This window comes from Balaenoptera ricei, chromosome X (genome assembly GCF_028023285.1).
Source record: "Balaenoptera ricei isolate mBalRic1 chromosome X, mBalRic1.hap2, whole genome shotgun sequence".
In the NCBI taxonomy this organism is placed as follows: domain Eukaryota; kingdom Metazoa; phylum Chordata; class Mammalia; order Artiodactyla; family Balaenopteridae; genus Balaenoptera; species Balaenoptera ricei.
In genome coordinates, this window is record NC_082660.1 from 20,513,431 (window position 1) to 20,541,270 (window position 27,840).

The following is a 27,840-nucleotide window of genomic DNA, read 5'->3' on the forward strand; positions in this document are numbered from 1 at the left end:
TACTATAGTGAAATGCTGTCTGAAAAAAAAAATAAGCCTAAGAAATAATTGTTTGAAATAGGTTTATAGACAAATCCCAAATGTCGAGTTCTAGCTTGTCTAAAAAACCCAGGTACTTCTCAGGAACAAACACAATTAAAAACTCATAGCACTTAAGCCCAGAAATTAAAGAGGGAATGAAATATCATCCTGACCCTTATGTGTCCACACGAAGTTGAAATGGCTACAATTAATCAAATTAAATTAATTAAAGACAAGTCATTTCAATTGGTGCTAATAATGCTAAAAATAACCACAGAGTTTTCTTGTTCTTTACCTGACTAAAATGGGCAGAGCATGGAGTATTCTACTTATTTCCGGGTGAATTCTTCACATTTTCCGACTTGTAAAACAGAAAGTAAGAATATTAATGTAGTTTGAAAAGAAATAGTAAAACTTCTAAAGAAATAGTAGACTATCTCAAAGTGCACATCTTCACTATGTGACTGAATATTATCTGATACAAAGTGACCCATGTCTCGGTAAACTGAAGGAATTACTAGGGCTCCCTGAGGGCCCTGCTGTAAAAAGTGACTCAGGCACAGAGAGCAGGAAATAAAGCTCCATTAATCCTCACTACACAGATTCGGCCAACAGCTGATTTGATAAAAAATCCAATCAATAGTGAAAAGATTTCTTTACTACTTCATGCCACTGTAATTGTTAAAGAAGGTTACTGAATCACTTTGCTGTACACCTGAAACTAACACAACACTGTAAATCAACTATACTCCAATTAAAAAAAAAAAAAAGAATAATCATCATGATCTGAAACTAAAAAAAAAAAAAAGGTTTTACACCTATGGGACGGTTTCCGGTGGGTACTCCACTCCGTATATCATCCACCATAGGGGCCAAATCACAAAACATGTTTACTCTGAAAGAGGTTATAACCAGACCGCACCCATTCCGCCTGGCTACCATCTGGGAACATATAATTAGGTCACGTCATCAATGAGAAGTAAGGTAGGAAAGGTTCTAGTGGGAAAAGTTCACGTGCTAAATGTTTAAGGCCTTACTTTCTTTCCCAGATGTTTTTAAGACTTTAATTCTGAAAACACGTTAATAAGACCTGATGTACGTCAAGGATCTGAGCTCTCATGAGATGGCAATCTGAAAAACACTAGGCTGTAGTTGGGTGGGCAATAGGGCTGTGATTCTGTGGTCTAGACTTGGTGCAGGTTCTGCCGGTGGCCTTCTCTCAGAGTTATCCACGGGTGAAGGAGGGGGAAATGTGAGAAAGCAGGACCACATGCCTAACCCTGTAATTTCAGAGCATGGTTTCTAGGCAACTTCAGGCTTACTGAAGTGGTTGAGAACCTGTCTCTAAGCATAGTGATCATACATCTTGGCTTGCCCAAGTTATACATACTGGTTTATACCTATTGTCCCAGCATAATTAATAGTGCCCCCTTTCACTCTCCAGAGTATCCTGGTTTGGATGATAAATTATATGGTCACCCTATCTACAGACCACATTCACTTGATGATGGAGTTCTGGGGAAAAAGGCCATATGTATTGCTTGGTGGATCATCATACAATATCCAGGTCTACTTGTTGCTCTGAACAGAGCTCTACAGGACTCAGCGCCTATGCCTTACGCTATTCCTTGAGAGCCACTTTCACACACACACACACACACACACACACACACACACACACACACAGAGGCCTTCTTGCTGTTGCTCTTCCAACTTGCCAAGCTCTTTCCTGGGATAAAACCTTTGCAAAATAAATCCCTTGACCTAGACTGGTCCATTCCAATTTTGGCCTGGCTAAATGCTATTCATCCTTTAGATCAAGGCTTTCCCCTGTCCTCTGCCCTTCGATTCAGATAAGAACCTTTTATTCACATTGATAGCACCCATGCACTTCCTGATTTGTGTAATTCTTTCATTCATGTTTGAATCCTTCACAAATATATATAAGTTTCATGAGGGCACAATACTCCTAGAACCTCCTAGCACACAGTATTCAAACATTCGTTGAATAAACAAATGAAATGAGGTAGAACCTAGAGACCTGATGAGTGTTTAAAAAAAAGTTTGGGTATTAATGAAGAAGAGATAAAAAGAGGCTTATGAAGGCAAGTGAGATAACCATGTCCAACAACTGGGTCTGTCATAAAAACCATGTGGTTCCCTACTTAGTTAAATGTATTTTAGGTCTGAATTACCTTAACATAATGCTTGCCAAATACTTCTAGTGATATTCTTATATATTCTACTACCTATATTTGCCAGCAACTCAATCTCAAAAATATAAGATAAGATATATTATCTTAGAATAAGATAAGAATATAAGATGCTAAATTCATAAGCTTTTTTTATCCTTTGGACATTAAGAAAATGAGCACATAAAAACATTCTTCTGGTTGAAGAAAACAACTCTGTTGCTAGGAAATTTTTCTTGTTTGATTACATATCACTTATAGTATAACAAAACATGACAGTCAAATATCTCACTAGTGAAGTACTGAACCTACCCACCCTATTACAAATCAGATCTCTCTTGGCAGAAACCATCATCATCTCAGCAAAAACAACATTATGACTTCAAAAGACAGTTTGTGACTTAGCACAAGCCAGAAATTAATTTTTTTTGCATTTTCGGACAGTTTTATTTAAAATATTTTACAATGCAACCATTCTCCTTATAATCTAATTTCAATACATATTGGGTTTCATCGTTTTTTAAAAGTGATTGATACATTTTATTTAACCCAACACATCTAAAATACTATTATTTCAACATGTAATCAATATAACATCAATCAACATTAAAATTATGAGATAGTTTACAATCTTTTTATCTGTACCATGTCTTCTAAATTTGGTGTGCATTTGCGCTTACAGCATACCTCAGTTCAGATTAGCTACACTTCATGTAGTCAACATCTGGTGCCTGCCATATTGGATTGCAAAGGGCTAGAGGAATAAGCTAAACAGCACTGCACTGTGATGGTTAATTTTATGTGTCAACTTGGCTAAGCTACAGTAGAAATTTTATTTTCTTACCATGTCCATGAACATGAATAATAATTTCTACTAGCAAAATTGAAACATTTGTTTTAATCAAAATATTTATTTCTAATTAGTATGCACTGCCATATGAAGGGGGATTTCCAGCCAAACTTTTGAGGTACAGGAATCCACTTGAAATGTCTGATCCCCTCACCAGTTGAATTATTTTGATCAATTACTTAACTCCTCCAAAATGCAGTTTCCTCGTTTATAACATGGAGATAGTAATAGAACCTGCCTCACAGACTCTTCCTGAGCATACAGTTAGCACCCAGGGCCAAGCTCACAGCAAGTGCTCAATAAAAATGACCTATCCCAAAAGAAACGAAATTGAGTTATATGTAGTGACGTGGATGGACCTAGAGACGGTCATACAGAGTGAAGTAAGTCAGAAAGAGAAAAAATAAATACCGTATGCTAACACATATATATGGAATCTAAAAAAAAAATGGTTCTAATGAACCTAGGGGCAGGACAGGAATAAAGATGCAGACATAGAGAATGGACTTGAGGACACGGGGAGGGGGAAGGGTAAGCTGGGACGAAGTGAGAGAGTGGCATGGACATATATACACTACCAAATGTAACATAGATAGCTAGTGGGAAGCAGCTGCATAGCACAGGGAGATCAGCTCAGTGCTTTGTGACCACCTAGAGGAGTGGGATAGGGAGGGTGGGAGGGAGACGCAAGAGGGAGGAGATATGGGGATATATGTATATGTATAGTTGATTCACTTTGTTATAAAGCAGAAACTAACACACCATTGTAAAGCAATTATACTCCAATAAAGATGTTAAAAAAAAATTACCTATCCTATGTGGTAGGTCACTTAAGTTTTTTGATGAGGAAATAAAAGGTAAACATAAATGACCTGTTAAAGACCCCAGTGAAATTCCAGTTCACTGGATGTGGTAGGCAGAATAACGGCCCCCTCAAAGATGTTTGCACCTTCATCCTGGAACCTGTGACTGTGCTACCGTACATGGCAAAGGAGAATTACGGTGGCATTGGAGTTAAGGTTGCTAACCAGCTGACCTTACAATAGGGAGATTATCTTGGATTATCTGGGTGGGCCCAATCGAATCACATGGGTTCCTATAGTCTAAGAGGACGGAAGACAGGGTCAAAGAAATGGGACATGAAAAGGACTCATCTGCAGCAGCTGGCTTTGAAGACGAAGGAAGAGGGCTGGGAGTCAAGGAATGCTGCAGCCTCTAGAAGCTGGGAACTACCCTCAGCTGACAGCTAGCAAAGCAGACCTTGGTCCTATAACTGCCAAGAAACTAAATTCTGTCAACAACCTCAATGAGCAGGAAGCGGATTCTCCCCTGGTACCTCCAGAAAGGAACGCAGCCCTGCTGACACCTTGATTTAGCACCGGACTCCTGACCTACAGAGTCTAAGATAATAAATTTGTATTACTTTCAGCCAGTAAATTTGTGGTCATTTGTTATGGCTGCAATAGGAAACTAAAACAGATAGGAGGACTTTTGACTAAGGAGTATAATAAGCCCTAGGGCTCCATTTTCCATCAGGAAATGCTACCTTCTCCTATGCAGATGTCACATGACATCTATCATGGCTACCATTTCTAAAGTCTGTCCATTTTCTCAGCTTCTCACATGGATAAACTCAATCCTTGAAACAGCCCCATGAGGTACTACCCCCATTTCCCAAGAGCACCAGAGCAATTTCCCAAGGTTTCAAGGCTTGTTAGAGGTGGGGGTGGGGTGGGAGTGGGGGAAGAGCCCAGTGCACCCACTCTGGAGTCCACTCTCTTGGCCACCAGGCCATGCTGCATCCTGCCTTGTCTACCTTTCCTCATACCAAAAGTGTATGCCTTTCGAAAAAGGAGACTTTTTTTTTCAAGATTTCTTACTTTTTATTTTGCTAAGTAATGATGTTTAAAAAAAAAAGAAAGGGACTTCCCTGGTGGCGCAGTGGTTAGGAATCTGCCTGCCAATGCAGGGGACACGGGTTCAATCCCTGGTCCAGGAAGATCTCACATGCCGTGGAGCAACTAAGCCCGTGCGCCACAACTACTGAGCCTGCGCTCCAGAGCCCACGAGCCACAAATACTGAGCCTGTGTGCCACAACTACTGAAGCCCAGGCACCTAGAGCCCGTGCTCTGCAATAAGAGAAGCCACCGCAATGAGAAGCCCATGCACTGCAACGAAGAGTAGCCCCTGCTCACCACAACTAGAGAAAGCCCATGCACAGCAATGAAGACCCAACGCAGCCAAGAAAAAAAAAAAAGAAAAATCATTGCCTAGTACCTTTATTTCTTAGAATTTTAAACAGCAAAAACTAGAAAGGGCACAAATTCAGAAGAAATTTAGCTTTATGGAAAACCCACCACATTGTCCTTTTTATTTTATTGTGGTAAGAACACTTAACATGAGATCTGCCCTCCTGACAAATTTTTAAGTGTACAATACAGTAATGTTAACTACAGGCACTATATTGTACAGCAGGTCTCTAGAATGTATTCATCTTGCATAACTGAAACTTTATACCCATTGATTAGCAACTCTCCATTTTCCCCTCCCCCCAGCCCCTGGCAACCACCACTCTACTCTCTGCTTCTATAAATTTGACTATTTTAGATACTTCATTTAAGTGGAATCATACAGTATTTCTCCTTCTGTGACTGCCTTATTTCAAAGATGATCATTTTAAAATCACATAACTTACAGCAAAACTTGAGTGTGTTTAGAAAGCTAAGGAATTTCGAATGGAGAAAAAGAAAGCAGGACACATTTACTCAGGATGATGGCTGCTGCTTCCCTTTCATTTTCCTGCTGAGCCAGCAAAGGCTTGAATACAACTATTAAAAGCTCAGCTTTAGAAGTTCTGCTCAGTTTTCATGTTAGTAACAGGTTTATATTTCTTTTATATTTTCCTTACCTTCAAAGAATTATTAAGATTTTTTTTAGTTACTGTTGGTCTTTAACAGTCATTCTACAATTCTTTGATAGTAACTTGTCACATTTTTTAAAAATCTAGTGAAAATTAAACATGACTTTTACTGAAACACACTGCTGTGTTTGGCTAATGTAGAAGACAACTCCAAAAGAGCTATCTGTGACCCTGGGGCCTGACACCCACAAATAGCCTCCATCTCTGAAACTCAGGCTTTGAGCTGGGACTATTCTGAAAGGGTTTCAGATTAGCAATGGACAATCAATAGTTTCATGCTTTTATTAAACACCTAGAGTCAAAGAGTGAAAACTGTAATGGAAAAGATCTATGAATCAACTACATTAAGTACTTCTGATCATCGAAAGACACCAAAACTGAAGAGACAAGCCTAAAACTGGGAGAAGACATCCGCAAACATGTGACCAAAAATATTAGTATCTAGGAAAAAATAAAGAACTCTTATAAATCATTAAGAAAGGAACTAATGACCCACATAAAAAATGGCCAAAAGACACGAACAGGCATTTCAAGAAGAAACCAATAAACATGTGAAAAGATGCTCAACCTCATTAGTAATCAAAGGAACATACAATAAAACAACAATGAGAGATTCTGAGACCATTTTGACATGCCAGACAGCGAGGAAACTATTGCAGTCCTTGCGTCATGTCAAAAGGACGCAGAGCCAACTTCTACTAGCCAAAATGGAACAATCTGAACTCCAACAAGGATAAGAAATACAAAGCATTCAAACCCAAATATATTTAAGTCTACAAATTCAAAATGATTCTAAAAAAAACCCCACTAATTGGTGACCTTCTGAGGATGAGAGGGAACCAATTTATTATTTTGAAAACCAGATAAATAAGAGCAAAAACTGAGCATTTATCCTATCTTTCCTATAACTGAGTAACTAAATAGTATATGAGGGGAAGTAGTTCCTTATTAAAGTGTTCTAGCTATTATGTGAAAATGAAATGACAGAAGTAGAATATCACCATTTTCCAACTCCCAGTGAATCAGTAGGTCTAGGCATTGAGCCTCAACAGCCACTAACGCCAAAATGGTAAACTGAAGCAAAAACTTAGATGCCTACATAGAACTATAGCCTTGCCAATAGGATCAAACACGAACTTGATTAGGCAGCCTCTGGATCCAGTGGCCAATCTACAGGAAACGTAGAGAAGAAAGGAACACGTTCAACTGCACCGTAAGCGTGCAATCCGCAAAACCCAAACTGTTGGAAACTCTACAGGTCCGACACGCCAGGTTCCTTCAACAGATACAGTGTAAGGAAAATAAGAGGATGGAAGGGGAACCTGTAGATTAAAAGTGACTTAAAAGGGAAAAAAAGACTTAAAAGGAATATCAAGTCAGAAATAATCATGGGCAAGACTAAAGTGACAGGGATAAAGACTTAGGTGATAAAGCCATTAAGAAAAACAGGGAAGTTACTTCCTACTATGGAAGTCAGGATAGTAGGTAGTTTTGGATGGAAAGAGAGGAATGTGATTGGGGTGAGCTACATGGAAGGGCTTCTGGGGAGGCTGGCAAAATTCCGGGTGTTTGTCCTAGATGATGGTTACAAGGGTGTGTGCCTTATAAGAATTCACTCAGGTATAAAAAACTCAATTTAAAAATTGTTGAAGGAAAGCACATTATTGTGGCAACTGAAGAAATCTGACTATGGACTGTATATTAGATAATGATTATGGAAACAATGAAATGTCAACTTTCCTGAGCATGATAATGGTATTGTGATTATATCAGTAAATGACCATGTTCTTTAGAAATATATGCTGAATTAGATATGGGTAGAAAGCGCAATATCTACAACTAACTCCTAAGTGGTTCAGAAAAATAAAATACACATGTGTGTGAGCACCCAAGCATGTGTAAAAAGACAAAGCAAATGTAGCAAAACGTTAATTGGTGAATCTAAGTGAGGGGTATATTCATTATACTATTCCTGCAACTGTTCTGTAGTTTTGAAATTTTTTTTCAAAATAAAAATTGGGGAACAGGGGCTTCCCTGGTGGCGCAGTTGTTGAGAATCTGCCTGCCAATGCAGGGGATGCGGGTTTGAGCCCTGGTCTGGGAAGATCCCACATGCCGCGGAGCAACTGGGCCCGTGAGCCACAACTACTGAGCCTGTGTGTCTGGAGCCCGTGCTCTGCAACAAGAGAGGCCGCGACAATGAGAGGCCCGCGCACCGCGATGAAGAGTGGCCCCCGCTCGCTGCAACTAGAGAAAGCCCTCGCACAGAAACGAAGACCCAACACAGCCAAAAATAAATAAATAAATTTATAAAAAAGAAAAAAAATTGGGGAACAAAGTAAAGACACACACACGCACACACACACACACACACACACACACACACAAACACACAAACACACCCCACAGTGAAAAACTATTTTAAAGGCACCAGACTGGCAAAAATGGAAAACTTGTCATCTAGTAAAATTGATGTGCAGACCCTATGAACTAGGAATCTTGGCCTAGAAAAACTCTTTTTTAAATTAAATTAAATTTAATTTAATTTTTGGCTGTGTTGGGTCTTCGTTGCTGAGCGCGGGATTTCTCTAGTCATGGCAAGCAGGGGCTACTCTTCGTTGCAGTGCGCGGGCTTCTCATTGCGGTGGCTTCTCTTGTTGTGGAGCATGGGCCCTAGGCGCGCAGGCTCCAGTAGTTGCAGCATGTGGGCTCAGTAGTTGTGGCTCGTGGGCTCTAGAGTGCAGGCTCAGTAGTTGTGGTGCACGGGCTTAGTTGCTCCGCAGCATGTGGGATCTTCCCAGACCAGGGATCGAACCCGTGTCCCCTGCATTGGCAGGCGGATTCTTAACCACTGTGCCACCAGGGAAGTCCCTGGCCTAAAAAACTCTTAATAAACCATGACACATACAAAAATATGCTCAAAGCTGTGTGTGCAACAACAATATACTGAAAGCCATCTAGCTAGCCATCAACATGGATATTTTCCCACAAAGAAATATTCCATAGCAGTGTAAATTAATAAATTACGGGCACACAACCCATAAACATAATGTTTAGGGAATAAAACAACTTGCAAAATAACACATATAGTAAGACCCCATCTAAACTATATATTTATTTACATGTATATTTGATAGTTATTTATTTTATAAAGGCAAAAAACAGGCAAGCTCAACTACAGTGTTTTAGAATAAATACGTTATGTGGTTCAACTAAAAGAAAAAGTTTAAAGAAAAACAATGGAATGAAAAGCACAAAATTCTGGATAGTGGTTCTCTCTGGGGAGATGGAAGGGCCCAGGAAGAACTTGGAAGACATTGGTAATTTCCTATTTTTAAAGATGGATGGTTTGTTGGTATATGTATGGTCATTATATTGTTGGATTTTAAACTGTAAATATACATATATATGCAGTTATTTTATATTATATATGTTGTATTTTATGACATATTTTATATGTTCTTTTATCTCAAAAAAAGAAAAAAAAAACCTAGACCCATTATGATGACAATATTTCTGGACACACCCATCTTTGCTTCACAGTTCTGACAAAGAATTCATTTTAGCTGAAGCAGATAAATTCCTCTTCACTGACCAATGACAGGACTGAAAGACCACCTCATCCAAACTTCGTTGATAGAAGACTCAGTGCAAACATTTAGAATTAATTCCTAAAAGGGAAAAGGGATATGGCAGAGCAAACAATGCCACAGACTGAGGGTTTCTGAGAGTAATACAGCTCCATGGGAAATAATATAATTGAGAACTGAACCATCATTCATACCACTTAAAATTTCAGGGCCCCATTATTTGATAGTGAAATGCCATTGTCTTTTATTGATTTCCCTGCCCCCCACTTGTTGGACTTTGTGGGTTTCAGTATTTTTTGTTTGTTTGTTTTTGCTTTATTAACGAGAGCAAAGACTTAAGCTACCCTGGAACAGGAATCTTTTAGGGCCCGGGAACTCTTTGAAGGGAACTGAAGAACACCTCATGGAGGAGATATTTGTTTGTTTCTTAGCGTGTTTGGAAATTGGTTTTCAAGTTAGGCTTCAATTACCAGTCTCAATTAGGTGCAATCTGATTCATAATTGTTTGTACTATAATAATGTAACAGATGTACCTACTTTTGGTTGTAAATAGTCAAAGAAATTTGTGGCATGCAGGGATCAAGTTCCCCTGCATTGGAAGCACAGAGCCTTAACCACTGGACCACCAGGGAAGTCCCTCAGGGCCCCATTTTAAACACAATGTCCACAAATTTCTTTGACTATTTACAACCAAAAGTATGTACATATCAAATAATTCCCAAAATCTAACTATATCAAATCTTGAATTAATAAGGCCTTCTGATATTTTTCATTTAAAACTTGTGCTAGGGCTTCCCTGGTGGCGCAGTGGTTGAGAATCTGCCTGCCAATGCAGGGGACACGGGTTCGAGCCCTGGTCTGGGAAGATCCCACATGCCGCGGAGCTACTAGGCCTGTGAGGCATAACTACTGAGCCTGCGCGTCTGGAGCCTGTGCTCCGCAACGGGAGAGGCCGCGACAGTGAGAGGCCCGCGCACCGCGATGAAGAGTGGCCCCCTCTCGCCGCAACTAGAGAAAGCCCTCGCACAGAAACGAAGATCCAACACAGCCAAAAATAAATAAATTAATTAATTAATTTAAAAAAACACAAAAACTTGTGCTAAATGTTTAAGTAGTCAACATGCATTTTATTATCTTCTATTCACAACAGATAGCCGTCAGGACAACTGTGCTTTGAGAGTAAATGAATGGAAGAACACTAAGCTCTCAGTGACGCTCAAGAGGGCAAGAGCATAGAAAGAAGACCAGAGGAGACATGCAGACCAACCCCAGGCTAATTAGGCATCTTTACTATCTCACTCCCCAAAGACTTGCATGTAAATACGAGTAGTTGTAATAGGCAACGTTTTCAAATTACCATAAAATGCTGTTCTGCTTAGCTTGCATTCCAACTACAGTCCCATTGGTGTGCACGTGTCTGCCTAACACCACAGTGAGCGCTCAGAGGCTCCCAGGGGATCCCCCCCACCATAGCTTTCGTGTGCATCGGTTCTGCACTGACACCACAGTGAGCACTCAGAGCTGAGGAGGAGTTTCATTTTCCACATTTCTTTCTAAGGCTGTGTATAGCTTTCCTGACATTCTGTTTCCTTTCCCATATTAAACTCAGTGTGGACTTAAGGAATTTTTTAAACAGGAAAGAAAGCTTCCAAAGAAAATGTCAGAGAAATGAAAATAAAACTATGAGCGTTTATTCTTTAAAAGGGATTGCCAAAGGGCACTTGATATTAATACAGAACTTCCTACTCAAGAGCTAGTATAAACAGGCTCAACAGAGACTAATTCATTTACAAATCACCAGTACAATAATTAGTCTTACGATTTCACTGGAAGATTATTTATGTAACTAATGAGGAGGGCTTATAATTTATTCCGTTAATGTTACTTCCAAATTCCAGTTCGAAATCCTGGGTTTTGAGATAGGTATGTATGTATGTATCTATTTATCTATCTAGCTATTTATTTATGGGCCATGCCGCATAGCATGCGGGATTTTAGTTCCCCGACCAGGGATCGAACCCATGCCCCCTGCAGTGGAAGCTCGGAGCCTAACCACTGGACCACCAGGGAAGTCCCTAGGTATTTATATTTTTAAAAAGGGTATTCTGATTTGAGGTGACAGGAGTCAAAAGTATTCTATGATACAGAAGGTATGTTAATAATAAGAACCCTAATTCTTCCTTATCGAGCTGTGCCTCTGAGTGCTTGGAGGAGACATGATGCCTTGTTCTATATTCACTAATCCTTATCAGAGGAAAGAGAGAATGTCCCAGCAAACATGGGCAACATTTAATCAGCTAAGTGGCTGTGAGAAGAGACAAAAAAATGACCTGTCCTTATAATTCCACAACCTTTTCCCCTCTGCTGTTCGCCCACCAATCAGCACAGTGGCCTGTAACTGGTGGCTGGTCCTGTATATGCCCTTAACTGGGCCCATAGGCTAGGGGATGAGCAGTTACAGTACTGATAAAGTGAAGAATGAAGCTTATGATGAATGAAATAGCAAGAGGAGGAGTCTCCGTTATTTGTCTTTTGCTGGGAGCATAGCATGTTCCCTTTGAATCTAGTTTTGAAAAAACTTTCAGATAATATGCAACACTTTGAGCCAACTGTAAATACAATACAGTGGAAATTATGGTCTAAGACTGGGGTGGAATGTATTTTATGGTCCCCACTTATTCAGCCCTGCTGAAAATAATCAAATGCACAGAGGTTCTATTGCTCCTCCAATAAAGGCCACCAGAGAATCTGAGCTAGAAGCATAAGGAAATACAAACAGAAAAAGCAAGAGCAAGCAACAGGGCATCAAGAATTTTATAAAACCCGAGAGAAACCACATATTTAAACCAAAAGGAAGATAATGAAAAAGATCTTTCTCACCTTTTGAATATTCTCCTTCCACAAATCTTCAACGACTATGTATCCTCGTAAACCCCAGTCATATAATTTCTCCCCACTGACCTTGAAACAAAATATAAAAGATCCATTGCTATTCCATACATGAAGTGGTAAGGAAGAGAATTTTCTGTTTTCTTTTGTCCTGTTTCCAAAAGAACTGTATTTAAGCATACGACAAACACAGGAATCTTGGGACATACACATTTAAAACTGTGCAATGTAAGCAAATAAAAGATAGTAAGAATGATAGCATAAAAAGAAAAAATAGCTTGCCCGTGTACAGTTACTGTTTAAAATAATTTGCCATAAATTATAGGTGTATATTTCAAACTTTCACAATTTCAAGGAAAAAAAAATGTGGATCATTGCTGATATGGGAAATGCCTGAAGATCAGACAAGAAGGAAGGCTACTACCTATCACATCTAGCACGTAACAGCCAAACAAGTCTGAAAATCAAGCTTAAAATCAATCATTCGTTTTAGGGGCTACGTAAAAAAATAGGTGAGCTCAGTAAAGATGCTCTCAGTCTTCCCAGATCCCTCAAAACATAAAGTCTTTGAGTTTCTACAGCGATTTTGCCTCCTGTTTCAAAATCCTTTCTACAGCATCCTGAGAGGTAGGCCCCAGGGTCAGAGAATATTTTGGGGTCAGTGAGCTCACTACCTTAAAATGCACTTGTCCAACTTTGGCCTGCTGGCTTTAATTGTTGGAAACTATTTTTTTTAAGTATTGAGCTTTCTTAAAAAAAATGCTTCCAATAATTTGCATTCGTTGGTCCTACTTATGACCATATTGATTATTCTTCTAAATGACAGTACTTCAATTTTCTGAAAGCAGTTATTATTCTCTTCCTAATTTTTATAATAATTTGTCAATGTATAGCATTTTACTTTACAAAGCACATTCACATGATTTATCTCTATTCTATATAACAACCCTATGTGGTAAGTAGGCAAAGACTGTAAGGAAATATTCAGAGGCCAAGTGACTCATCCAAGATCACAGTGCTAGTAAATCCAGGGGTTGCTGCAACATGCTGGTTTCTTACAAGTTACATTCTTCCAGTTGCTCCAACTGTTCTTAGAATATGATATGATTCTCAGACCCACTGGTAGACATATCAGGCATTTATCATGAGTATGGCACTGTTTTCAGTGCTTTAAATTTGAGAGAAAAATAATATTTGCCATCACTTTAAGGGTTTTCTTACAGTACTTTTCTCCAAACACTACTGAACAGAAAACAGAATATAAGTGATTAAGTGGCTTGTCCAAGGTCATGGCATTCATTAAAAAAAAGAATAAAAAAGAAGAGGAAGTAGAAAAGAAACTGTGAAATAGGAACTAAATGACACTAAAACGGTATCAGAAATTCTCTTTCAGTCGCTGATGTTGTTTTGTTTTACTGTGGCAAATACACATAATATAACATTTACCATTTTAACCACTTTTAGGTGTACAATTCAGTGGCATTAATTACATTCACAATGCTATGCAGCCATCACCACTATCCATTTTCAAAACGTTTTCATCATCCCAAACAGATCACTAATGTTTTATATCTAGTGAAACTAGTTAATTGCTTTGCTCTGGCTTACCCTAGGTACAAAATAAAAGACAAAACTCCTTCCCACTGACTTTAAAAATAAATTAGAATACAACTCAGATTTGCATGCTACTATCTTGGTTGTGAATACAAAAAATCTTTTGCAACATATGCTGTGGCATATAAGATAAAAAAAGACCTCTACTCAGAGGGCAGCCACATATGCTTCTCAACCAGCAGCCAATTTACTATTTACACCATAACAGACTGAGATGATGTTTGATCATTTTTATGATCTAGGGCAGGCAGACACGATTCACTGTTCCAGAGGTGGGGCTGAAGCAGGCAGAGGATCAGTAACTGTCTGCCTCCAGGACTGCTGTAAACAATGTTAAGGCCATGCCACGAAGATCTTACTGGTATTTGCCACCAAAGGCAACAATTTCCCGCAGCTGGAGCCACTGGGCTCCCACCTTCAACTGCAGCACCGTCTAGGAATCTAGATTCGATACTGTCACAAGGACTCCAGGGGGCACAGTTTCAGGTCAGTTTGGCTCAGAGCCCTCAGGGCCCAAATCTGGTGATGGCACTGCTATTCCTCCTAGGACCAAGTCTCAGTGTGAGATGGCAATTCTGGCAAATGAGTCCTTGTCTCCATAAGCTGTCTAGGACCTCAAAACCTCGAGTCTGCCTTGCTCTTGCCAGTTTTCCAAGGGACTCTACATGTAGAGTCGCACTAAGTCCACATACCACTGCCCGGAGAGAGTCTAGTCTTTATCAGTGGTTCTCAAATATTATGGGCTTGCTAAAAATCCCCCGGAGGGCTTGCTAAACCACATATTGCTGGCCCTAACCCTCAGAGTGTCTGAGTCAGTAGGCCCGGGTTGGGGCCTGAAAATGTGCATTCCTGACAAGTTCCCAGGTGATCCTGATGCTGCTGGGCCGGGGACTACACTCTGAGAACTGCTGGTCCAGCTGTTATGGACTGAATTGTACCCCCCAAAATTCATATATTGAAGCCCTAACCCACAGTGTTAATACAGTAGACTGTATTTGGAGACAGGGCCTTTAGAGAGGTAATTAAGGTCAAGTTCGTCATAAGGGTAGAGCTCTAATCTAACTAGTGTCATTATAAGGCAAGGATGATAAACCAGGGGAGTGCACGCACAATGACAAGGCCATGTGAGGACACAGGGAGAAGGTGGCCATCTGCAAGTCCCGGAGAGAGGCCTCAGGAGAAACCAACCTTGCTGACACCTTGATCTTGGACTTCCAGCCTCCAGAACTGTGAGAAAATAAATTTCTGTTATTTAAGCCTCACAGTCTGTGGTATTTTGTTACGGCAGCTCAAGCTGACTAAGGCATCAGCTTTATCCGTGTTCTTGCCACTGTGTTCTACTTGCCAGGATGCCATCAAACTGAGGCCTGAAGGGTAGGAAAGGAGCAGCCAACTGACAGCGCTGAGAAAGGCGTTCCCAGCAGAAGGGACTGCACTCCCTGCAGTCCCCAGCAAGGAAAGCAAGGCTAGCACCGGGATGAGGGAGAAGGCGCAGAGGGCCAGGGCGCAGGCCCGTGCCTGCAACTCCAAGGAGGGCAGGTTGTGACCAGATAAGCCCAAACTGAGAATGACCTGTAACTATCAGCTTTGGAATTTGAGTCTCTAGATTGCCATGTAATTATGCAAAAAAAAAGGCATAGCAAATTTTCTTTGATTAATATTCAAATTAGCATGCATTCTCTGAATACTGACATTGGACGGAGGGCCAGAACTGAGGTACATAGTGCAGAAAAACATTTAAATTTGTTGTAGTTCATTTATATGTGCAAACAAATTTTAGTCTGGTGTTAGAAAGGCTGCAAAATTAAATTAAATTAAGCAGTAAACCCATACATACATAAGCAAGAACAAAGGACATGCAAGCTTACTGGATCTAACTTACCTGGACAAATACGATGGCTTGTTGTGGATAATAAAGAGAGGCAGCTAATCCCATGAAACCAGGTGGATACACCAGCTTCTTTATTTTTGAACCTATTAAAAAAAGGTTATGGACACCATCAGAGTATTCATTATCTTCACCATTACAGTTTCCGTCATATATCTAACATTGAGTAAGACTTCTTTGGTCTTAGACTGACAGAGAATGTGTCTAATATATGAACCAAAAAGGACCACCACATTTTCATAGCTTTAGGAAGATACAATTCACACAACTCACCCACTTAAATTGTACCATTCAACGGCTTTTAGTGTATTCACAGAGGTACACGGCCATCACCACAATTAATTTTAGAAGTGATCACCCAAAAAGAATCCCCACATCCGTGAGCAGTCACCCCCCAATTCCTCCATCACCTCCAGCCCTAGGAAACCATTAATCTACTTTCTAGCTCTATGGATTTGCCTACTCTGGACATTTCGTATAAATGGAATTATATAATATGTAGTCCTTTGCACCTGGCTTTTTTCATCAATACAATGTTTTCAAGAGAACTACCATTTCTAAGGAAACAGAAAAAAAGATTGTTTTAAAAAGAAAACCAGACATTATTTTGGTTTCTAAGGTTTACATTCTTTCATAGTAAACGGGCTTCCTATTTAAATACTGAATGCAAGCATTCCTCTCCTCTCCTTTCCAATACCCCATAAAAATAACAGTAAAAGAATAAAATACAGATAATAAACCCAAAACGAAGAGAAAATGTATGGAGGGGCTATTGGCTATTAAGAAGTCTCAAGCAAGTTTCAGAAAACAGAGAGTGGATGGGAGCAAGAGGACAGACAGCCTTTAAATCCTGAGCAGGGCCCACAGCAGAGGAGGGAGCAGAATGTCCCTGGCAGCCCAGAGATGTCAGGTACCATGCAGGGTGGAGAGGGCAACCAGGGATCAAGATAGAGGGAGAAATACAAGTCCTGTGCATGGACCAGGTGAGCCTCTCCTTCCTCCATGCCATGCCAGTGCAAAACTGCCTGTGGTCATGCCATCTTGCCAGACAAAATCTTAAAAGGGGGGCAGGGTATCGTGGAAGAAATGCCATGGATTTGCTGCTGAGAACCGAGACAGCTGGTGTGAGTGCATGTGCGTGTTAGTGCTGAGGGTCCAGCCTTCCCCAGGTGGGCACTGTCACCCCCCCACCTAAGGGCAGTCCCCTTTTGGCTCACCCTGAGGGAGAACCTGCTTGCCAGCAAGCCCCATCTATACGCAAAAAGTTCTTAGTAGAGTTTCAATTGCTTTGTTCTTTCTTGTTTTGTTTTTTGCCTTGTTCTTAAACATGACTGTACAACTGAGGAAAGTTGAGGAAAGCCTGCAACATAAAAGAGAAGATCAAGACAAGCAAGAAGGAAAAATGACCCTAAAGGAAAGAGAAGAACTTAAAAACAAAACTAAACCTGTTATTAAGTATCATCAATAAATTCAAGAAGCTACTGCATTAAAAGAAAAATGAGTTCTGTGAAAAGAGAGCAGAAAAGAGCTCTTGGAAATGACCAAAGTAAACTAATGCAAAAAGAATAAAATAGTCAAGAAAATACAAGAGACATATGGGGTCAGTTTAAATAGCTCAATCACAAATGAATTCGTGTTCAGGAAAGAAAAAGAATGAGAGGAAATTTTCAAATAAATACAAGATATATATTTGCCTACAGCTGAGGGCTGCAAGCCACCAAAATGCCCAACCAAAGAATGAAAAACATCTATATGTAGTCACAGCACCATGGAAGTTCAGAACACTGAAGACTAAGAGAAGATCCTCAAAGCTTCCAGAAAAAAAGAAAAAAATGAATCACTTCATACGGAACAATCATGCAGACTGGTTGCTGACTCTCACACCTGCAACGCTGGGTGCTAGAAGATGCAGCCTTCAAAGTTTTGATGGAGAACAAATTCTATGACCAACCAAACGATCACCAGGTATGAGTCCTTTCAGACTTGCAAAAACTTGGAAAGCTTACCTCCAACATAGGCTTTTTCGAAAGTGACTTAAGCATGTAGTTCAACAACAGGCAGCAAACCTAGGAGAAGACAACATGGACCCCAGGCAAAGGGGGTCAAACCCAAGAAAGCGTGGAGCCATGTCCCAAGACAACAGCTGTGTTGACTGAGTATCAGTCTAGACTGTGAGAATACGTAGAGCCCTGGGAAAGGGGAAATGAACAGACAGAAGGATGGAGAGCTGGGAGAAATGAGAATGAGATTAAGAAAACTGGTAGAGGGTAAAACTGGAGAATACACTAGAAATGGACTTGACACAAGAAACAGTCTCCACTCAGAGGCATGGGGTTTTTGAGATGGGACGCATATAGATGCTAGTGCAATGTATGTTACTCACATTTACAAAGAAGAATGTAAGTGCTGTTTATCGGTCTTAAACTTTAAACAGACAAATCCCCCAAAATGGAACTGGGGTTACAGAAGAGAACACAAATACTATCAATCTAGACTCTTAATATTATGTTTCTCTCCCTGTCCTACTGCCTTGACTGAAAGGCTATAATTACTCTAGAAGAGAAAAGCCTTTTACACCTCTGGAAGCCCACCTGTACACTTGAAGCTTTAAGCACCTGGGCAGCTCATGAAGGTGAGGACCAGGTGAAGGACAGCAAACCCTCCAACCAGCCATTTTTCACTCCTCTAGGGAAAGCTGACAGGCAGCAGCTCTTGAGCTTCTAGCTCCTAGTGGTTCACACAATGAGCTGGGGGCCCCAGAACTTCTGGAAGAAAGTGCAATCCCCTGTCTCCCTGCCTATCTCCACACCCACACCTCCCAAGAAGCCAGTGGTCTACACTGTAACCGTCAGCATTGCCAGAGGGGAACCACTGGCTGCCAGTGCTGGAGGGAGCCACCAGAAGGCAACAACGGTGGGCAACGACCACCTGCCACCCTTGGGTGTCCTGGCTGGGCCCACTTCCTCTGAATGATCATCCACTCATCTCTCTTCCAGAGAAGTACCTCTTGTCCTCACCACAGTCCTGGCCACCCTCACCACCATTATCTGCCGAATGCTCAAGAAACCTATCCATATGATCCAGCAATCCCTCTTCTGGGTATATACCCAAAGGAAATGAAATCAGTATCTTGAAGTATCCCATGTTCACTGCAGCATTATTCACAATAGCCAAGACATGAAACCAAACTAAGTGTCTATCAGTGGAAGAATGGATAAAGAAATTGTGGTATATATTTGCAATGGAATATTATTCAGCCTTTAAAAGGAAGGACATTCTACCATGTGCAAAAATATGGATGAACCTGGAGGACATTATGCTAAGTGAAATAAGCCAGACAGAGAAAGAAAAAACAGTGCAAGATCTCACTGATAAGTAGAATCTAAAAAAGTCAAATACATAGAAGCAGAGAGTAGAAGGGTGGTTATCAGGAGTGGGGAGGTGGGAGAAATGGGGAGATATTGGTCAAAGGGTACAAAGGTGCAGCTATGTAGGATGAATAAGTCTAGAGATCTAATGTACGGCATGATGACTACAGTTAATAATACTGAACCCTGGACATTTACTAAGAGGAGATTTCAGGTGCTCTCATCACAAAAAAGGTAACTATATGAGAAGATATATTAATTAGCTCGACTCTAGTAATAATTTCACTATGCATACGTGTATCAAAACATCATGTTGTACACCTTAAATACATATAACTTTTATTAAAAAATAAAATTAAAATAAATAAAATGTTAGACTGAAAACAAAGAAGAAATGAAACTCCACCAGGAGGGACCTTCTGAGTCCATCGTACTGCTTCCAGCATAGGGGACCTGGAGGGGCCTGAAAATCACTCTGACCACCCATGAACACACCTACCCTCCCACTCCCCACTCATCTTGCTTAGGGATCCCCCACCCCAACATTGTTTACCTCAGGCCCTTGTACCCCAGCACCCACAGGAAAAGATCTGTTGTTTGGTATGTGCGCATGAGTATGTGTGCGTGTGTACTTTTCTGAAAAAGAATTAAGGTTTTAAATTATTTTAATACAACCGAGCCCTCTCAGGAAAAGGAAGGAGAGAGAGGAACATACAAACAAGCAAGAAAACAAAAGCAAAGACAAAGGACCCGCAGTAGTGGTGTCCTTCTGCTGCTGTTCTGCCCAGGAGAGCACAGCCCCCAGTTGTCCTCAGGACAGTCACCACAGTGGATATGCAGGAGATAAACACGGTGTAAAGAGCACACATGGCACAGGGAGCTCTCTTTAGGGCTGTAAAACTGCTCCACATGCTCTACCCATGGAGAGGGAAGGAGGAAGCTAATCTCACTTGATTCCACGTTCCTGGCTCCCTAACACCCAGTCAAATTCCAACACCTTGGCCTTGGGATCTTCATAAATTCTAAACACTATCTAAATAAGATAGGAATGCTTTCCTAGACAGCTTTACAGAAGGAGGGGAAAGAAGTTTGGGACAAAAAGCTGGTTCAACTATTGCCCAAGCTGATTAGTAAAAATAAACTCTGCATTTAATTCTTATATATCCTGCACAAGACGGGAGGAGGACACAAAAACTACAACAGGAGTTCACTCCACACACTGGGGGAGTGGCACCAGGGCAGCATTCTTCCAGATTCTAAAAGAGCGGTTAAGGCATGTATAGGAAGGTTTTTAATATTGAGAAATGGTTATAAGACCAGTCTCTATAGTTATCTTTTATGGGGACTGATTACAGGGTTCATAATCTTTATAATTTAGGAATTTTTGTGAAGTCTGAATTTTACAATCAGTGAAACTTCAAGTAGTTCATAACAAATTCATCTCATTATAATGACGTATATTACCATCCTGTATTTCCTATAAATGTTTTGTAATCCAGCAGTAAGGTGTAGTAATATCTTTAAGTTGATATTTGTTAGCTTTTAATTTTAAGTATATTTTTAAAAAATATTTATTTATTTCGCTGCATTAGGTCTTAGTTGCGGCACGCGGGATCCTTGTAGCATGCAGGCTCTTCGTTGCAGTGCACGGGCTTCTTTCTAGTTGTAGCGCGTGGGCTCTAGAGCACAGGGGCTCAGTAGTTGTGGTGCACGGGCTCTCTAGTTGTGGTGCAAAGGCTCCAGAGCGTGCGGGCTCAGTAGTTGTGGCACGCAGGCTTAGTTGCCCTATGGCATGTGGGATCCTAGTTCCCCGACCAGGAATGGAACCCGCGTCCCCTGCACTGGAAGGTGGATTCTTAACCACTGGACCCCAGGGAAGTCCCTAATTTTAAGTATTTTTAGAAGTTTTTATCATCACTGACTGAAGGTACAAGACATCGAGAAATTAATAAACTCTCCATGAAATCACTGTTACTAGGAATAATAGCCTGATCTTTTATTTTAATATAAATTTATTTTATTTATTTTTGGCTGCATTGGGTCTTTATTGCTGTGCACGGGCTTTCTCTAGTTGCAGGGAGTGGGGGCCACTCTTCGTTGTGGTGTGCGGGCTTCTCATTGAGGTGGCTTCTCTTATTGTGGAGCATGGGCTCTAGGTGTGTGGGCTTCAGTAGTTGTGGCACGTGGGCTTCAGTAGTTGTGGCTCGCGGGCTCAGTAGGTGTGGTGCACGGGTCCAGTTGCTCTGTGGCATGTGGGATCTTCCCAGGCCAGGGCTCAAACCCACGTCCCCTGCATTGGCAGGCGGATTTTTAACCACTGCACCAACAGGGAAGCCTTAATAGCCTAATCTTAATAGTGAAACATTTACAGTTTCTCAGGTGTGACAGATCTTCATTAATGAAAGTTCACTCTTTCTGTATCAAAGAGCAACAGGAATTTGACCAAGTAAGTGTACCTATAAAGGATAACTAATTTCTTTTTTTTTATTCTAATTAATTTTTTTATTGGAGTATAGTTGATTTACAATGCTGTGTTAGTTTCTGCTGTACAGCAAAGTGAGTCAGTGATACATATACATATATCTACTCTTTTCTATACTCTATTCCCATATAGGTCATCACAGAGTATTGAATAGAGTTCCCTGTGATATTCAGTAGGTTCTTATTAGGGAAAATTATCTTTTTTTTTTAAACATCTTTATTGGAGTATAATTGCTTTACAATGGTATGTTAGTTTCTGCTTTATAACAAAGTGAATCAGTTATACATATACATATGTTCCCATATCTCTTCCCTCTTGCGTCTCCCTCCCTCCCTCCCTCCCTATCCCACCCCTCTAGGTGGTCACAAAGCACCGAGCTGATCTCCCTGTGCTATGCGGCTGCTTCCCACTAGCTATCTATTTTACGTTTGGTAGTGTATATATGTCCATGCAACTCTCTCACTTTGTCCCAGCTTACCCTTTCCCCTCCCCATATCCTCAAGTCCATTCTCTAGTAGGTCTGTGTCTTTATTCCCGTCTTGCCCCTAGGTTTTTCATGACCTTTTTTTTTTCTTAGATTCCATATATATGTGTTAGCATACGGTATTTGTTTTTCTCTTTCTGACTTACTTCACTCTGTATGACAGACTCTAGGTCCACCCATCTCACTACAAATAACTCGATTTCGTTTCTTTTTATGGCTGGGTAACATTCCATTGTATATGTGTGCCACATCTTCTTTATCCATTCATCTCTCGATGGACACTTAGGTTGCTTCCATGTCCTGGCTATTGTAAATAGAGCTGCAATGAACATTTTGGTACATGACTCTTTTTGAATTATGGTGTTCTCAGGGTATATGCCCAGTAGTGGGATCGCTGGGTTGTATGGTAGTTCTATTTTTAGTTTTTTAAGGAACCTCCATACTGTTCTCCATAGTGGCTGTATCAGTTTACATTCCCACCAACAGTGCAAGAGTGTTCCCTTTTCTCCACACCCTCTCCAGCATTTATTGTTTCTAGATTTTTTGATGATGGCCATTCTGACCGGTGTGAGATGATATCTCATTGTAGTTTTGATTTGCATTTCTCTAATGATTAATGATGTTGAGCATTCTTTCATGTGTTTGTTGGCAATCTGTATATCTTCTTTGGAGAAATGTCTGTTTAGGTCTTCTGCCCATTTTTGGATTGGGTTGTTTGTTTTTTTGATATTGAGCTGCATGAGCTGCTTGTAAATTTTGAAGATTAATCCTTTGTCAGCTGCTTCATTTGCAAATATTTTTTCCCATTCTGAGGGTTGTCTTTTCGTCTTGTTTATGGTTTCCTTTGCTGTGCAAAAGCTTTTAAGTTTCATTAGGTCCCATTTGTTTATTTTTGTTTTTATTTCCATTTCTCTAGGAGGTGGGTCAAAAAGGATCTTGCTGTGATGTATGTCATAGAGTGTTCTGCCTATGTTTTCCTCTAAGAGTTTGATAGTGTCTGGCCTTACATTTAGGTCTTTAATCCATTTTTAGTTTTCTTTTTGTAACCAAAAGTATATAATTTCTTTCATTTTATTTTTTTACAATTTCTATATATGTTTAAAATCAAATATACTGGAGAAAACAACCATACCAATTATACATCAAGAAGGCCATATTCAGGAACTAACTCATTACTCCAAAAACTGGTAAGTGAAAAGAAAGAATCAAATGTATATGTTATGTCTCCCTTATGAACTGTTTAAAAAAAAAAAAACTACAAAATTGTACCTACCTCTAGCCAAAAGGAGTCCAACAACTCCAGCAAAACCAATAACACCAAGTCTTGGAAAAAATCCAGGAGGTGCATTTTGGAGATATTCATAGCTGTCTACAATAGAATAAGACCAGGAAACAGTTTTATAAATTGCTCATTAAAAAACAAAACATGTACATCAACTATATTTCAATTAAAAATAAACATAAACAAAAAGAACAAAACAAAAAAGTCAAATATAAGCAGCATATGTAGTAGCAAATGCTTTTCAAATAATGTATTCTTTGCTTTCTGTTAATATGCTTCTTTTCAACAAGTTCTTTTTATGTAAGAGATAAACATGATTTACTAGTTACATCGCAAGTATCCAATTTTCAAACAACTTTTTAGCCTGATGACATTCTGACAATAAAGTAATGTTAGATTACCTTCATACTCCTGAAGGCAACAGATCTGAATCAATTATTCATAAGGGCAGAAAGACAAATATAGGAATCCCTTGCTATCCAAACACAGAAACAGAATAAATTTGGATAAATCTTTGGATAGATCTGTCGCTATCAGAAGCTTTGCTGCTTGCTCTCTAAAATTCAGGAACCAAATACATTAGACTCTGGAAAAAAAATGTATCTTTTGCCATCTGAATTCATTATTTAAACTCAAGATAAGAATAAATCTGGATAATGAAGGAAACTTGTAGTGCAAGTATATGCAGGAAATAGTCACTGTTGATAGATAAAATAAATACAAATAAATGCAACACGTGAGTCTACTTGCCACACCTGACCATGCATTATGACCTCATTCACATGATGCCGCCTCTCTTCTCCCCTGAGCCAATGCCACCAAATAAAAGCCAGCTTAAGTCCTACCTCCTCAGAAAAGCCTTTCCTATACTCATCAGCCCACACCTCTCTTTCTCCTCTAAAGTCCCACCATATTTATTTTCTCTACCGTCATCTGATGCCTAATTGTATGGCCCTTGTTTTTAATTATTCAGGGTGTATTTTATGTCTCCTCAAAGAGAATATCTGCTCCTTAATGGTGGACTGCTTAGACTTCTATGTCATTTTCCCCCAGTGGTAAATAGTGGATGTTCACTCAACAGATACTTATTTGAAGCCCTGCTAGGAGTTAATGGATACTGAATGAATTAACAAAGGGATTTCAGCTAGGTCATGACTTGAAAAGCCTGCAGGTCTCTCAATCTCATCTTCAGCACTCCCGACCTGCTTCCAGTTCCCGGCACACGCAACACTAAGTCACCACTCCAAGCCTTGGTCATGCTGTGCCCTCTGTGTGGAATGCCTCCCAACTCCCACCCCCATGTTTTGGTGTGGCTAACTGTTCCTTCAAGACTCATCTCAGAACTCCTTCCCTGACTGCTCCCATCTCCCCAATCTCTGTTAAACTAGTCTCTTTCCTCTGTACCTTCAATGGTGGTCTACGACTCTCTCTGTATTTGTGCTAGTATTGAACACTTTATTATATGCACCTCACTGGCTGTGACCACTGTCTCAATCAGCCTCTCTCTTCAATGCCTGCCACGATGGTGACTTAACAGACATACATGGAACTGAACTAATTGGAATACTCAATAATTCTCTCGTCTAGATAATACTAGGCATGTGCCAGTTATCCTTTTCTTGGTTTCTTTGGGAAATGTGGTGATCATTTTAAATACTACTATACAGCTTGTGTTCTTTGCACCAATTCCTGTCTGGCCTTTTACTTATTTTGCCTTTAACCTGGTTTTAACTTTTCATCCTCTTGTCTGGGTCATTTGAGGCAATTTTCTGCTTCCCTTTATTTTTGCCTACCAGCATGGTATTTTCAATTCTAGACAGGCACACAGAGCAGGTGATAGAAGGACACCCAGATGCCTTGGTGAGCTGAGCCAAAGTGGGAAAATCACAAAGAAATGGGAAAGAAGGTATGCTGTAAGACTACACTAAATATGAAGCCCAGCTTCTAGCAACATGTCTTGGCTACGATTCCTGGGAAATGGACTGGTTGCCTTGGCAGACAACAATGCAACTCATAATGGAACGTTTCTTAAGTCTTTGCAGTAACTATGAGTCCAGGAGAAGAAAAAAAAGACTCATATTGCAAATACTGCCTACTGCTGTGAATCAATGGGAAATGATAGGCAACAATGAAGAGACACCTCAGTCACCCATATAGATAAAAGATCAGGAGTTCTTTAGCTTTCTCAGGTAAAAAATGAAGGTAACAAAGTACCTAACTGCCAAGGTTGTTATGAGGATTGTACATAAATTAATACTTTCAAAGCACTTAGACTAGTTCCTGACACATAATAAGCACTAAATAAGTGTTTATAAAATTAAGATATTAATTAACATACATGAATAATTTAAAGAAGTGGTAAGCTACTGATATGTCTGTCTTCAAATGAAGAATTTACTTATATAGTAGTCTCAGGGGTATCAGTGCATCAATACTATGATAATCTTCACAAAGAAACAAATTGTACTCATGCTTATTTTATTCTGTCATGGAAACACTTGTAAAAACAAGAGGATGACTGGCTGAGATGTCCAATAAAGGGAATGAAATATGATCAATGTCTATTAATTTATAAGTTCCTGATATTAGTTAGAACACAGTCTGTGAAACCAGTTTATGAGTGTATATGTTAAGTGAATGTGAAAAACAATCAAAGGTGATAAAAAACAAATGAAAACATGTAAGAACACTACGAATTATGCAATAAAGCCTTTCCTAGGCACACCAGCCCAGTTCCTTCCTGCCTCTAAACTTCTATAAAATGTGTTAATAGCTGTGCCAATGAGCTATCCTGATTCTGAAAACCTATAGATGAGTTAGGACATTGCACCTGGAAATAGATTTAAAGAAAGAAAATCCAGTGTATCTGCACCTGCTAGGCCAACAATCCTAATGATCTTGAAGAAACTTACCTGAGTGTTTGGGGACACTAGTTCTCTGAAATCTGATGAAAAACATAGATCCTCTTTCCAGAAAAATCCAAATAGCTCTAAAATTCTACACACAATTTTAAGGAATTCACAGATCTCCTGGAGCCCTTCCATGGACTCCCAGTTAAAGAATCCAATGTCAAACAAACTGATTATGCCTAATTAAAAATCAACTTACCTAACCCCCACTGAACCAAACTTTGCATCTTGGGCTTAGTTTGGGAGTACATTTCCTAAAAAGATGAGAAAAAAAAAAGAATCAATAGGATTTGCTGATTAGGATGTAGCAATAAATATATTTGTCTTTACTGAATAAATTATCATGTTATTAGCACTTTTTGAACAAAGGGATACACTGTCTATCTGGGTTTTTTGTGTTGTTTTTCCTTTTCTAATTTCCCCTTCACCACAAATTGCTCAGCAGAATGGCTTATTATTGCCACAGGAAGCAAAGATTTCAAGTAGGGTGGTTTCAACAACCCAGCCTTTTCATTCTTCTATTGAAATTGAAGAGGACGAAAAAAAATCAATCCCCTTGATAATTAAAGTGGATATTCTTTCCCTGTGAGATTAAATCATTCATATTAAGTCTATTTCCTGATTTGCCATGATTTTAGAGCCTGTATCTGAAAACTGCCCATTTGAAGCAGGAATGACCAGCTGTAATGGGACAAAGGAGTCTATATCCAGGTTTGGAGAAACATTTACCTCAAATGAGCAAATGAAGTATTAACATTCTCTTAACGACAACAATAAAAAGGCTTTGTACATGAACATCAGATGATCCTAAAGAAAGCAAGGGACTACTTCAAAAAGTGTACAGTAAAGATGGGAAAAGAGATATGTGGGTATCAGAAGATATCAGAACCAGTTGCCACTTGGAAAAGGATTTGTTTATTTTAATTCAGTTCAAGTCAGAGCAAGTTACCCTAATACTGTTAAATGGCCTTAAATAATAAGTGCTGAATTTGGGTGAGGACATAAAGAACATTAAAAAAACCTGAGTACTGCTTCATTAAAATCCATTATTAGTTTTTTTTCTGCACATGAAAAGAGAAAAACTACAGATCAATGTCTAGACTGACTGCCCACTTCTTTTGCTAGCATAATCTGTTTACTATGAAGAAAAATTAAATCAGTTCTTAAAGAAAGGGACTAGAACTTGTAGGCCTGAAAATGGAGCCAGGAATGAGAAAAATTTTCATTCATGAAGACTTCAATCTATAGGAAAAAAACCCAGTGTAATCACAAAAAAAAGCTTTTTTACATATAACTAGTACAAATAAACATGTTGATAACTATTCTGAGGCATTTTGTTGCACTAGGCAT

The 27,840-nt window shown here is 39.7% G+C and overlaps 1 protein-coding gene across 3 annotated transcripts in view; it reads right to left on the reverse strand.

Moving 5' to 3' along the window:
- The window catches only part of APOO (apolipoprotein O), a 58,778-nt gene that overhangs the window by 3,354 nt on the left and 27,584 nt on the right, over window positions 1-27,840 (reverse strand). For 2 of the 3 annotated variants that reach the window (XM_059909923.1, XM_059909924.1), the window contains exons 4-8: window positions 26,690-26,744; window positions 23,573-23,668; window positions 15,960-16,051; window positions 12,455-12,535; window positions 317-382 (exon numbers count right to left, since the gene is read on the reverse strand). In XM_059909923.1, the coding sequence (XP_059765906.1) occupies window positions 347-382; window positions 12,455-12,535; window positions 15,960-16,051; window positions 23,573-23,668; window positions 26,690-26,744 (360 nt within the window). In that variant the 3' untranslated portion in view covers window positions 317-346. The remainder of the gene's footprint in view (window positions 1-316; window positions 383-12,454; window positions 12,536-15,959; window positions 16,052-23,572; window positions 23,669-26,689; window positions 26,745-27,840) is intronic. The other variant, XM_059909925.1, reaches the window with a different exon arrangement.